Source organism: Etheostoma cragini, chromosome 18 (genome assembly GCF_013103735.1).
Source record: "Etheostoma cragini isolate CJK2018 chromosome 18, CSU_Ecrag_1.0, whole genome shotgun sequence".
NCBI lineage: Eukaryota > Metazoa > Chordata > Actinopteri > Perciformes > Percidae > Etheostoma > Etheostoma cragini.
The window spans coordinates 12,976,675-12,989,835 of record NC_048424.1 but is presented as its reverse complement, the minus strand read 5'-3'; the positions used below and the strand labels follow the sequence as shown (position 1 = coordinate 12,989,835).

Below are 13,161 nucleotides of genomic sequence, written 5' to 3'. Positions count from 1 at the left end.
TTGTGGGTAAAGCGCGCACGGTTGGTAAGTTGCCAAAATCCTTTGTGGTCCGTGGTGGTGACAGCTACCCCCATGTGAGGGAGAGTAGAAGGTTAAAATTCTTACCGGTTTTAATGGCGACAGTTATTAATCCGCGTTGCCAGGACGCGGCGGAGGCACACATTAAAGGCTTGATTTCACCCTGACAGTAATTCAGACTGTCGGTTTATGACGTTTTGTTGCTGATGTGGTAGAATATGTCAGCTTGTTTGTCACGTTGTACCTTTGGTTAAATAAATGGACATATAGGGCCTCATGATTCACATATAGGCCTACTACAATGTTATTTTATGCGTATAGAACACATAGCATGGACATTAGACTCTCATTGCCCTACTATATTGTATAGGCCCAGATAAGATGCATTATGTGGTTTTCTTATTCTGTCAGTGGTCAACAAAATTGTCAAAATGAGAGGGTACGGGTAGCAGTTTCCTGAGCTTTTGCACAATCTACTGTTTCTAACAGCTTTCTTTTTTCCTCCTTGCAGAGCGCCCACATACCGAAGGCCACAGAAAGAGGTCCACATGACGGTAGGTGTCCCACAGGGCACCGTGGGAATACAGTTTGCTCTGGGCTCCCTTGTTGGCACACAGCCAAATAGAAAAAGGCCGGTTTGAGGGTCACCTTGATATTAAAGGGAAATTATCGCCTCCTAGTGGACAACTGCATAGTTTAACCCTGTCCAGATGTATCCCCCCTCAAACTCCCCACTTTTAGTAAATGAGAGTGGTTTCACCCTTAACGCAACTCTTGGACGTTTTCACCCTGGACAACATACTTGTTTGAGGTTAAGCTTGGGAAATGTTATGGAGACCAGACTCTTTTATAGAATGGAATTTTCCCCTCTTGGCCCACATTTTCAATTTGCACAATTCCAGCGTTGCCCAATCTAATTTGGACAATCAGAAGCTGAACTTCATGATATTGTTCACTGTTAGTATATTTGGTTTGGCTTCCCAGAGGGCTGTCAGGCTGAGGTTGTTTTAGGCTCTGAGTGATATTTCGGAGGTGATGTCCACTGTTTGCTAATATCTTTCTCATGATCAATGGAGAGGGGTGGGTAATGAGGAAAAAGTAGAGCTTTAAAATGGGGTAACACTCAAATCCAGCATTTATCTGAAGCAGCAGATGGGGTCCAGATAGATATAGAGTACTTTAAAAATGGTGTGTGTGCGTGTGTGTGTGTGTGTGTGTGTGTGTGTAAAAGTAGGTACATTTCTGTAAACCAAGTGCATCTCAATGGAATAATAGAAAGTAAAGTGTGTGTGTGTCTTTTAATCTCTTTCACGGTCTAAGACTGCCAGTGTGTTAAATGCACTTCTCCTTTTGGGTGTGTGTTATTGTTACAGCACTGTAGTATTGAAGAGTCGGTGCTTTAGACTAAAGCTCCACTGCCATTTTATAATCGTTGCACATTGTGTCTTCCAGTGATCCCTTTAATGGAGGTGTACAACAAGAGTTTGTGTCAGCCTCGGGAGCTGCTCGTGGAGATTTTGCAGGAGTATCCGGAGGAGGTGGAGCACATCTTCATCCCGTCCTGCGTTGTGTTGACGCGCTGCGCCGGCTGCTGCAACGATGAGACGCTGCAGTGCATGCCAACGTCCAGCTATAACATTACAATGGAGGTCAGTGGCGTTATTTATTTAAACAGCAATACGTTCAGAGGGGTGGGAGTGACTGGGGCTGCTCCTTTTTGCTTTTTGAAACTCCAGGATGTGTGTGGGCTCTAAATGGACAGATATGTACTTTTTTTTTTACCTAAATGTCACACCAGAGGGGAACATGGGCTCCTCAAGTGTCCCTCTACAGGGGGTCCAGAGCCTTACTGCTCAACCCAAGTGTCCCTGCTGTTTGCCCAAAGGCTGCTCAGGTGTGACCTTTGGGCAAAAATCAACCCTCTACTCAGCCCTTTTTTCACTTTCAGCCCTTTGGTTCTCTGTTTATGAGGAGTCAGTTTGTCTTTTGAATCGCTGATAGGTGAAAAATGTAATTTCTAGTAGAAGGTGATGATCCTTTTGAACTTTGCATCTCAGTTCATGGGTTCTCTCCCTTTTTTATAGTCAATAGTCAGGTTTCCGATCAGCAAATTTCTGTCCTCTCTTCACTTTATATTCAGAGACGTTTAGATGTAAAACCGTAAACAAACAGAATGCGTATAGATTCTCTTTTACTTGGGTTAATGTGAAAAATAGAATTTGAATCTGAACCATAGTAATTTCTGTGTGAGCTTTTTCTTCAAATTTCAAATTTCTCTTTCTTCTTTTTTCCTTTCACAGATTAAAAGAATAAAACCCCAAAGGCAACAAAAGGATATTTTCATGAGTTTTACAGAACACAGCGCATGTGAGTGTAGGTAAGAAACCCTGAACACACTCTGAAACACACACAATGTGAATGATATCCCAACCACTGTTTGGCAGGGCAGAGGTCGACCAAACACTTCATGTAAAGTTTTGCCTCTGAAACATTCAACGGATGCATATCTTGATTCCTGTCTTATCATTGCTACCTTTTCTTCACTGACCTTACAAAGACATTTAAGCACATCCCAGCACATATCCTCCATATTACTTTTGTTTATCCTCATTCCATTGCATTTTTCAAGTAAAGGAGCTACATTTGTGAGTACAGTGCTACCCAATCCTTTGTTGTCCTTTTGTGGCATGTAGAGGTCACTTCTGGAGCAACACAGGTTTGATAGTTTCAGTCATTGATCTCTGAGATAAGTACTGTGTGTCTTTTTTGTGGCCTCTTGTCACAGTTAAGTGACTTTTTCTGGTTAGACTTACAGTACAATGATTTATAGATGTTGTGGATCAGATTGTTATTGTCTATTGTTTTGATAGGCAGCAATATAATCTGTTAAAGCCAGCTGTAAAGAAAAAAAAAAGAAGATAAGTGGAGCTAAATTAAATTGGTAACATATTGTCATTGAGCTGGCGTTTAAGTAGCCTGGCCCTACCAAACTCTGTCTGGCCACTCTCCACTGACAAGTGTTAACTTCCTTGAAGGCAGGTACTCTGGTGAAGTTTAAATCTATTGGCTCTGCCCAAAGCCACTATGGATCTGCCTCAACCCATCACATCAATCCAATCAATCAATGTTTGGTCATGAAATCAGGTTAGCAACGCTAACATTAGCCTTAGCTAACTCCTTCACCACTGACGGAGGACCCTGGAACATCCAACTTTTCCCAAACCCCGTAGAAAAGAGGGCCACAACCTCATGGCCACCAACAAAACTCAGCAAAGATTGTTCTTACTCTGGATTTAACTTCTGGATATTCAGCAGCGTTGCCACAACGAACCACATGGCTTTGTTTCGTACCATTAGTACGAAACTCACCGGAAGTTAACAAACCTCAACGTCATAGTTCTCAGCCACTCCCTCTGTTTGCTGAATGGGCCGCCAAATATTTGGCTGGTGAAAACCAAGGGGGTGACCCAGCACCAGTCAGTACACAATCCATCTTGCGCATGTGCGAACATCTTGCACATGCGCAGATGCTATCATGATGAACGCGAAATTACAACACTGCACGATCTGTTCCCATAGACAGTTAAAGAAAGTATTTTTGCCTCCACCGGAAAGCTAATGTTAGTTTAGCTAACAGCTAATTCGGCTAACCGCTAGCTGAGAAAGACCCGCAAAACTAAAAAAAGCCGTTAAAATATATAACAGCTTTCACTTCTATGTTACTTGTGCTCATTTAAAATACAACCACTCAATACTTGTCTTTATTTTTACTTTAAAGTCTTAATTTAGCTGTAGCCTGCTTTTCCCACTGTTTGGGTTGAGTAACGTTATTTTAGACTGAATCAAGCTGTCAGCTAGCAGTTAGTCTGAATAGCTGTTAGCTAAACTAACAATAGCTTTCCGGTTGCGGCTAATGGCAGACTGCTACTGTGGAACAGATCGTGCAGTGTAGTAAATCCCTGGTAAATCCTCGTATATCATGATCATCATCTGCGCATGCGCGAACACCTTTCACATGCACAGGACAGATTGTGTACCGACAGCTACCAAGCCATCGCCCGTGGTTAGCATTCCATTGGCTGCCATTCATTTTGGCGCCACTTTGACAGTGAATAACTTGCATCTAAAGCGTTTAAAGACTCTATTTGCCCATTGTTTATTTCTAAAGAAACATGAAAATGTATAAAAGGCTCCATTACCTTGTAGCTCACGTTATGACACCTTAGCCGGCGTTTTTGTAAAAAATAGGCTAACGATTGTTTCATAACCAAGATACTTTTTTTTAATTTAACCTTTTTGTAACCAGGAAGTCCCTTGAGATTGAAATCTCTTTTTCGAGGGAGACCTGGCCAAGTCTTGCTGCCGCATAGTCAACAAATCACCATATTGTCAGGAGAAGCTTGCAGCCAGTTGTGACTTCCATCAAAAGTAATTAGCCTGTGCCTATGGTATCTCCTAAAGTATAACTAAGCTCTCTGTCTTGGCAAGATTGGGAATGATTGAGCTTTCTCTTGGCACAGCTATCAGAAGACTTACAACTTTCAGACAAGTTGCTCATGTCACATCTACGTCATCAAGCTCAGTTAGAAGCTGCGCAGTAACGCTCAGCCATCACCGGAAAAGTGCTTCTAATATCCTTCACTGGTCTTCGTCCAGGGCAACAGGGTCTGTTGGTCCGTTCCCTTAACTGTCTATGGAGAAAACCCACGAATATATTGCAAAACCCAGAGAGAGTACTGAAGGAAAATTAAAGTTAAGCGGAAGTACAATCTGATTGTTACAGTGGCTGTGATTTGAGCTGTAAAATTATTTAGCAAGCTGTGACACAGCAACATGCATCATCCTCCCACGTTTAAATCTAAAAAGCAAAACAAACACTGCAGTGAGGGAGGACAATTGGCTGAGGACCAAGCTCTCTCTATTCTGAGTTATCAATGCACAAAAAAACTTATTTCAAATATGTTTGTGCTTTATTCAGTGAGGCTGCAGCAGTCTGTTTAGCTATATAAAGTAATATCACCCTGAACTTACTGCTGCCTGTGATGACACAATACGTTGGTGTAAAACCATTTACATGTAGCTATAAAAGTTTAGGGCACCTTCATTAAATTTTAGTTGCTGCATCCAATCTATTTGTTGCTGTTTTTTTTTTTTAAATCTTTGACTTTACTGTATTGTTCTGGAAATGGTATTCATGAATTAATTACTATTAACAGATCAACAAGTCCCTGCCAAACTGTTGAGAATAAAATACAATATGTAACTCAATTGATTAACTTAAGTGGGATTTTGAAGTACTTATTTCTATTTAATGTTAGTACTACAATTAGCAGTAACTTAACATAGAGCTGCAACACTGTTAACAGCGAGGCTGATATCAATGAAATAAAACTACAAACAGTAACGCTGGGCTACATGCAGCATCACTACAATATAAAAGTATCAAAAACAGGGTTTGAGTTCATGAAAATGTGAAGCAATTATACCGGTAACCATCTACATTCAAGTGTTGCTTGCAGTGCATCAGTAGCAATAATCCAATGTAACATGCTTTAAAGGGTCATTATGCCTATTTAGTACTTTTGATGTTGGAGTACATTTTGTTGTTAGAGCTACTCTACTTAACTTCACTTCACGTACTTAACTTCAGTACTCAGCGCTTGTAATTGAGGATTTTTTTTTTATATTGTGGTATTGCTACTTTTACCTAAGAAAAAGTTTTTATTTTAACTCTCCATATACCTTAATCAATTTCAGTATAGGTGAGTCACAGTACAACATGTAGTCTTTATCGGCAAATTGATTTTAGAAATTTGATCTACTGTACATGCACACATATCTTATGTTTTATTTTGCGTATTCATGTAGTTCTTGTACCAGTATTTCAAATAGAAACTTGGCTGTGTGTCAATGACCTTTTTGAATAATACCCTGTTTCCTAACACTTTTGGCACTTTGTCTCCAGAGTGTGCCAGTAATTTTATTGCTCCACACATACTGTTATCACAAGTTTCGTCACATCATGGACAAGAAGTGAAACAAACCTGGCAGCCTGCTATTGTAGTCCTGTTTGTATGTGTGTGTATCTCTCAGGGAACATGCCCCCTTTGGGTGCCTGTTTATGGGTGTGTGCACTGCTTAACCTCCCAACAAATCTGCTTCCTTTGTTGTGCAAAAGTGAAAGATAGTTTTATCCCAGTTTCTGGTAAAGGATGGTGATATAACGTGATTAGAAACAATGTACCTGTGCTGGTAACAAGCCTCTAGTCTCTGTTGATCTTGATAAGTATTAGTTTACCAGGAAAGTATGGCGTGCTGTGGTCTAATGTCACATTGTTTTGTCCCTACCTTTCAGGTTAAAGGAAGAAATTAAAGACCACAAAGAAAAGTGAGTACAGCACTCTTTCTGCATGGATTGTTTTTTTTTTCAGGGTGAAACAATGGAGACTTGAGATTTGGTATTTTCCTTCCCTCGCCTGCAGCTCTTGGCCTTGCTGACATCATCCTGTATGCTCTTTCTCCCTTAAATTATCCATCTCCATTTTCTCTCACACGGACACACTCAAAAACCACACCGATAATATTTCAATTAAAAAAGACAAGCAAAAGACAAGCTACCACATGAAACTATATTATGCTGAGATTAGCATGCAGCTCTCAGGTGATAAACACGGGGAATACCAGCTCAATCCAGTCAGGTGAATGAGTGACACTTGATGAGGTCATTGCCCTCTCTATTCCAGTCCTTTACACTTTTCTTCCCTTTTCTGTCTCATCTTTATGTTCCTCTCCCCTCTTCTTTAATGTTTATATCCCATTTAGCATTTGTTGCTCCTCTTACTGGCCGCTCTGATATAGATAACAGTGTTTTTAAAGTTAAGCTTTTGTGTTTATGGTCCTAGCTTAAGTGTTCTAATCTTTCCTTAGATGACAAAGCAGTGTGAAGGGTCATTAGAACTCTTGTAATAGTCCTTCTGCAAGTCGTTATCTTTCCGTTGCGGGGTGGTTGTTGGTTGTATTTTGGTTTTGTGTCAGATCGTCAGTCATATAGAAAACAACTAGTTTTGAGACCTCTTTAACCTTGTCTGTTTACGGCTTTTGGGCGCTTTTGTGGCGTGCGTCTACAAAGTGGTAGTCTTAGAGTCTTCCAACTCCATTTCTGATGCTTTTATACTTCAATGTTAAGTTTTATCATCAGGCGCTGACCTCTCAGTAGTGACAGGCCCCTGGAGGTCTGTCAAGGTAAATCACCGTGCGGAAGTTGGGAAACTTGTCAACATCAACAGTGAAACTGAATTGATCTCTGAACAATTAAAAACAGCAGCTACACCTTGTTCCATCTTTACTGCACTCACATTTGTCATCCAGTCCCTGCTCGGTCTGACCTAGCATCATTGAATGATTGTCATGAAACAGTCTGATCCCTGACTTTTCATACAGCTCCATCATTAGGTCAACATTTCTTTGGTCATGACGAAATACGTGCAAAACTAATGGCATTCCCATCAGCCTCAGCTGCACTTTGTGTTTAATGCTAATTAGCAAATGTTAGCATGCTAACACTGTAAACATTATAAATATTATACCTGCTAAACATCAACATGTTAGCAATGTAAAAATGTTCCTATGCTGACGTTTGCATTTTGCTCAAAGCACCTCTGCACCCAAGTAACGTTACAGTCTCTCTTAGTCTTTTTTTTTTATTGACATGTAAATCCAATATTTCCACGAACTGAGCCAGGTCCTTTCATGACCTGTGCAGCAATCTAAATGTAGGCTACATTCCGGAAGAAGACCAGAGCTGCACAGTCTGTGGCAATATTGGATTTTAACATTCCCATTTCCTTAGGAAAACATCTTGCGAGCAGAAAACAGAGTATGAACTATTAGATCATGAAAATGCCCTTAAAGACGTAACCTGCAGCTAGAGGTTCAAAAACCGGGTGAAAAGTAAAAATTTAGGTTCATATGTGACTAAATCTCAAACTAATATGCTGATTGATAAGGTAAGAAATGTAAGCTTTGCCAGACCTTCCTCCAAAGTGCTGCAGAGGAGGGTCTGGTAGGTCAACTCAGAGTTTTGGGATGGGAGAAAAATGGGTTTCTGTTATATTGGCATTTCTTTTAACCAATCACAATTGTCATGGGCAGTGCTAAGCACCGAGGGCTGCTGAAAAACAAAGAAGGAACTTGGTTCGGTGGAAGATGTGTACGTTCAAAAGCTTTTTTAGTTGTGCAACAGAAAACAGGTAGTCTAGCTAGCTGTCTGAATTTACCCTGCAGAGATCTGAGAAGCAGTTAGCCATATAGTCCTCATAAATCCAACGAAGTTTAAAATTCCAACACAAAGAAAGAGGAAGGGCCTGGACATCTGGAAAAGAGTGAAATCCGGCAGAATTCCCGCCAGCACCGGAACAATCCTGGAAGTGGAACGTCATGGCTTTAGACTAGGTCTCACTCTATAATTGTTTTGAGGACATAAACATAAACTAATTATGCCATTCTAGCTCGGGCCAGAAAGTTATCATGGTGAAGTAAAAATAGTGTTTTACTATTACAGAGTTCTTGTCCACAGAGACATGTCGCAACATTTCTATTTTGGTATTCCAGAAGTTTTTGGTGTAGTTGTATACATCTCAGACAGCAAAAGCTTGTGAAACCCAGCTTGTTTCTGAACACACAATCCAGCCTATGCTTTACAGGCTTGCTGAATCAGCCATTAAGAGTTGACCCAGATTGGTTGAAAGATGCAGTTTTGGTGACGTGCAACTTCTTTGTCCTCAATTCATCTTGGATATTTCAGAACAGCCATCCAAGCCAAAGCTCAAACTGTTAACCGCACACAGTCTGCAAAGCCACTGTATTGTTTGACAAATACAATCTTGTTGGTTGGACAATAAAGCTGGTTTTACATTTCAAAGTAATGTTTTAGTTCATTTCAACAGTTCAACAAAAAAAGTGGTTGCTTTTCTTGTTATGTTCTTGTTAAAACACATTGGTACTTTTAGATATCTCACAAGTGAACAATACAGACGCCTATCTCATAACATGATGATATGTTATTATTCCAAAGAAGACAGTCTATACACAATCATCAAATTAAACAATCTCCTGTTTGGAATGACTGATTGTGTGGCTGTTTGATTTGAAGAAATTAAGAAAAAAAAGATTGTCAATAATCAGTTGTTTTTAAACCAATTATCAGTTTAGGCCTTTCTACACACATCAGCCCTTCTTTCTTCTCAGTCTCTCAGGCATCTCTTTGCGTTGTTGTCCTCTTTCTCTTGCAGAAAATCCCGAAAAGGAAAGGGTAAAGGCCAAAAGAGAAAACAAAAGAAAAACCGCGACAAAACAATTCACGATGCGTATGTCAGCTCCGCCTTCTCCACTTACCTGCATCTGAGTGTTGCGCTTCTAATAATTAAGCTCATTTGGGAGGAGCTCATTTGCTCCTTTTAATTTGCACCGTTAGCCGCATCAATTAGCATGTTGCTTCTGTGTATTGTCCTAACATTGTCTCGTCAGTCATGTTTTACACACCTAGAGTATCAGTGTCTAACCTGCCCTGTTTGCTAACATGTTAGCCAACATAGCTTTCGCAAAACCTTACAGCGATAAACAGGGAAGTACAGCAGATATGCCAGCCAAATCCCACATCACAAGAAATTAACCATAACCCATCGCCACCCGTCAAAATACCCATCTAATCTCCCCCCCCCCAAAACCTTGGACATGTTTAAATAAGAAGGAATAAACAGATTGGCTGTTAGCTGTTACTTGAACCCTCTACTGAAACAAGATCACAGCTCCACCATCATGGCTTTGCAGACCGGCTCATAACTGTTGTGGTATCTGCGCTGGGATCACCAGGATTGTAATCACGGCCTTGTGTTCAGTGTTGAGTCTGTGCCACATTGCTGTGTCTGGTACCCGTCTCTATTCCACTCTTTGTTCTTTTCATCTTTATAAACAGGTTGTGCTGTCCTGTGCATAATGCTGGTACTTTTTATGTAATGTAAAGATGTGAGTGATGGCTATCTATTGACATTTTTTTCCCCTTTTTTTTCCTTTTGCAACTGGGGTTATGTAAACCAGCAAATTGTTTAGCAGCTCCTGTTTTGTGTCTTTGCCTGCTTTTGTCTCTGAAAAAAAAGCACCCAGATAAGAAAATATAAAGATGACGAAACATGAGTGTTTCTTCTGAGCTCATACTGTGAAAAAATACATGTCTGTGTTTTAATTTGTACATTGAGCTATAAATGGAGTATCTGAGCCTTCATCTGTTAATTTTCACCCTGTTCTTAATCTACTGTCTTTTCTGTTGGAATCATAGTCTGTAGTTTTCACTCAATAAAATGAAATATGTCTTGACATAGCACCAAGCAGACCCTTGAGTCTTCTTTAACAAAAGTTTGACATTTGTAAAAATGAGAGCGAGGTCATTGACGGGCAGGTCAAAGCCACGTGTGTTGTTTTGTGTTGCATGAACCGGTCCAGAGCTTTGCTCACTGCATGTTGATCACATACAAGGCATTTGTAAGCGGTCCAATCAACGCGGTAGGGTATGGGGGCGAACCAGGGAGGTTCATTTTACTGCTTGAATATTTGCCTGCTCTGTGGGAACCTGTGTGTAATACTATCCAACTGTCACATGCAGTACAACTTGTTGGGGAGTGGCTTAGAAAAGAAAACTGGAGCGTGCAGAATGGTTAACCTAAGGATAGGTTTAATAATACACTGCAATAATCATCTTCTCTCCCCCTTTTCCTTACAATCCCTGTCTGTCTTTCTCTGTCCAGTGTTTGTGAGCCATGTTGTGATCACTGCTCAGAGAGGAGGAAGCGCTTGTTCGTGCAGGATCCTGCAACCTGCCGATGCTCCTGCAAACACACAGACGAATACTGTAAAGACCGCCAGCTAGAGCTCAACGAGAGGACCTGCAAGTAAGTGTTGTGGTTTAAGAGAGCCAAAGTGAATATTACTTGTTCCAGAAGTACGAAAACCTAATTTAAAGGGCCTTGGACACTCACACATGTGTTTTCAATTATTCTGGCTAATTAGACCTTTTCCCAGGACTCTGTGGGTGTGTGTAAACTGATTGATTAACATCTTCCTGAACCTCCAGTTAGCTCTGTTGAACCTGTTATGGCAGGACTGACATCTTTATTATTCTTAATGGTAGATGAAATTTGTGACGTAAGAAATTCCGATCTATGCTCCAGACCACCTTTAACCTGTGCAGAGGTCTAATCAGTCAAAACACCGTAGTGGGTGTCCACAGGCCTGAACTATGAATAAAGATTTGGCGTTAACATGGTAACTTTAGGTTCAAACCAGGGTTTTGTGTGTCACGACATTGGATCACTTGTTACAATATTTAGAGACTGACAACCCTGCTAACATTCCCTGATGGGTGTTTGTTATGAAAGATATAGATTTTCAGAGGAGTTCATTACTCATCTTTGTCAGCTTCTTGTGTCGTATGTCAATAAGCACATTGGTTTGAATTATGTTTTTATATTTTTTATTTGCGCCAACGATCATTTCCCACTGCTAAGGTTGCAACTGAAATAATAGGCTATGCAACAACAGTTTATGGAAAGGACAAGTGTAATTATGGCATTTATGGTGTACATATTTACAGCTTTGGCTATTTTTGACAGCTTTCCTTCCTGTTTTAGGAAGCAGCGACTGTATTGCGTTTTAAAACCGTGTCTGTGTTCTTTATTTTTAAGTAGAATTATACTATGCTCTTCTTACGTAAAACACGCAACTCTGGTAGATGTTTGTGATTGGTCACACTGTGCAAACACTGCCTCTTTTATGTGAATGCTCGCGCAGCTGGATTCTGAAACCCTGGGTTGATTGAACTAGTTGTTAACCACCCTCAAGACACAGCTTATGCAGGACCGCGGTTGTTAGGTTAGGTGAAGCCAGTTAACAGAAATAAATCCAGAGCATGTTGATCTTGATTCATAGTACAGGCCTTATGGCCTTTAAAACCACATCAATTAGTAAAATTACCAATCCAACCTTGGGGTCATTTGGTGGCCAAGGAGTCGATCAGCAAAACGTCTTTGCTATATTTCTCTTGTTCCCTGTCATAGCTCTACAGTCAATACATAATAATAAATGCAAAATTGTCCGAAACAAAAGATTGTTTAATTTTTTTTTACTTTTTGTATACAGTACCCCTTAGCTCTATGGAGCTTTATAGTGTAATTTAACTCATTGTTTAGTTTTATGGAAGATGAACATTTTATTGTTTTGGTTGACTCATGAGGCTCTCCTGTGTATCCTGCTCTACCTTCGAGAAAATGAAAGCTCAGATTGGCCAATCTGGAATCCTGCTCCTTATGAGGTCATAAGGGGCACGGTTACCTCCCCTTTCTGTGCTTTACCTGCGCAGAGAATTTGGCCCACCCATGAGAGAGAGACATCATGGCTTTCAAACAAGCAAAGTGGCAGTTGGTCAAGGCCACACCCGCAGCCTTCCAGTGTGTGTGTGTGTGTGTGTGTGTGTGTGTGTATGTGTGTGTGTGTGTGTGTGTATTTCTGAAAAGGAGGCCAAAAGACACTCCTATCTACAGCCCAATTTTTTTCTTGTTCTGATAATTGTTTATGCTTCTATTCTTGTTTAGATGTGACAAGCCAAGGAGATGAGAGAGGTGGCAGCACCAGATGTACAAGATGAAGGAATATTCTAGAGATATTTCACAGCACAGCACTTTGACCTTTGAACCGTAAGCTCTTCTTCTCTGTGGAAAGCATTCCCCTTGAGAGAGGGGGGAACACTAAGAAAGACTGAACTGAAGTTTCCTCCCACTGTATATCTGTGTGTATATAGACCATGATAAAATAAAAAAGAGTACAGAATTGTTATGCTGCTACACAAACAAATAACTAAACCCATCATTAGACAAAAAGCAAATAGCCGCCATGTGGTTTTACTTTTCTAACTGGCTTGCGATGCAGGTGTAGTGTTGTCGTCATTTCATTGTATGCAATTTCTTCACTGGATATGAGTCTCTATTGTGGTTGTGTGTCAATCATAAAATTGCAAACCTCTCAATCTAAGATATATTTAACTGCTAAAATAGTGGGTGAGGCTGAAGAGGACATGGAGCGCATTCTCTTTTCAAA

The 13,161-nt window shown here is 40.5% G+C and overlaps 1 protein-coding gene across 2 annotated transcripts in view; it reads left to right on the top strand.

The window, feature by feature from the left end:
- vegfab (vascular endothelial growth factor Ab) overlaps positions 1-12,877 on the top strand; it is a 14,866-nt gene extending 1,989 nt beyond the window's left edge. Inside the window, exons 2-8 of one of the 2 annotated variants that reach the window (XM_034899651.1) lie at positions 530-572; positions 1,471-1,667; positions 2,319-2,395; positions 6,374-6,406; positions 9,309-9,383; positions 10,818-10,961; positions 12,660-12,877. In XM_034899651.1, coding sequence (XP_034755542.1) covers positions 530-572; positions 1,471-1,667; positions 2,319-2,395; positions 6,374-6,406; positions 9,309-9,383; positions 10,818-10,961; positions 12,660-12,681 — 591 coding nt within the window. In that variant the 3' untranslated portion in view covers positions 12,682-12,877. The remainder of the gene's footprint in view (positions 1-529; positions 573-1,470; positions 1,668-2,318; positions 2,396-6,373; positions 6,407-9,308; positions 9,384-10,817; positions 10,962-12,659) is intronic. The other variant, XM_034899652.1, reaches the window with a different exon arrangement.
- The last annotated feature ends 284 nt before the right edge of the window (positions 12,878-13,161 follow it).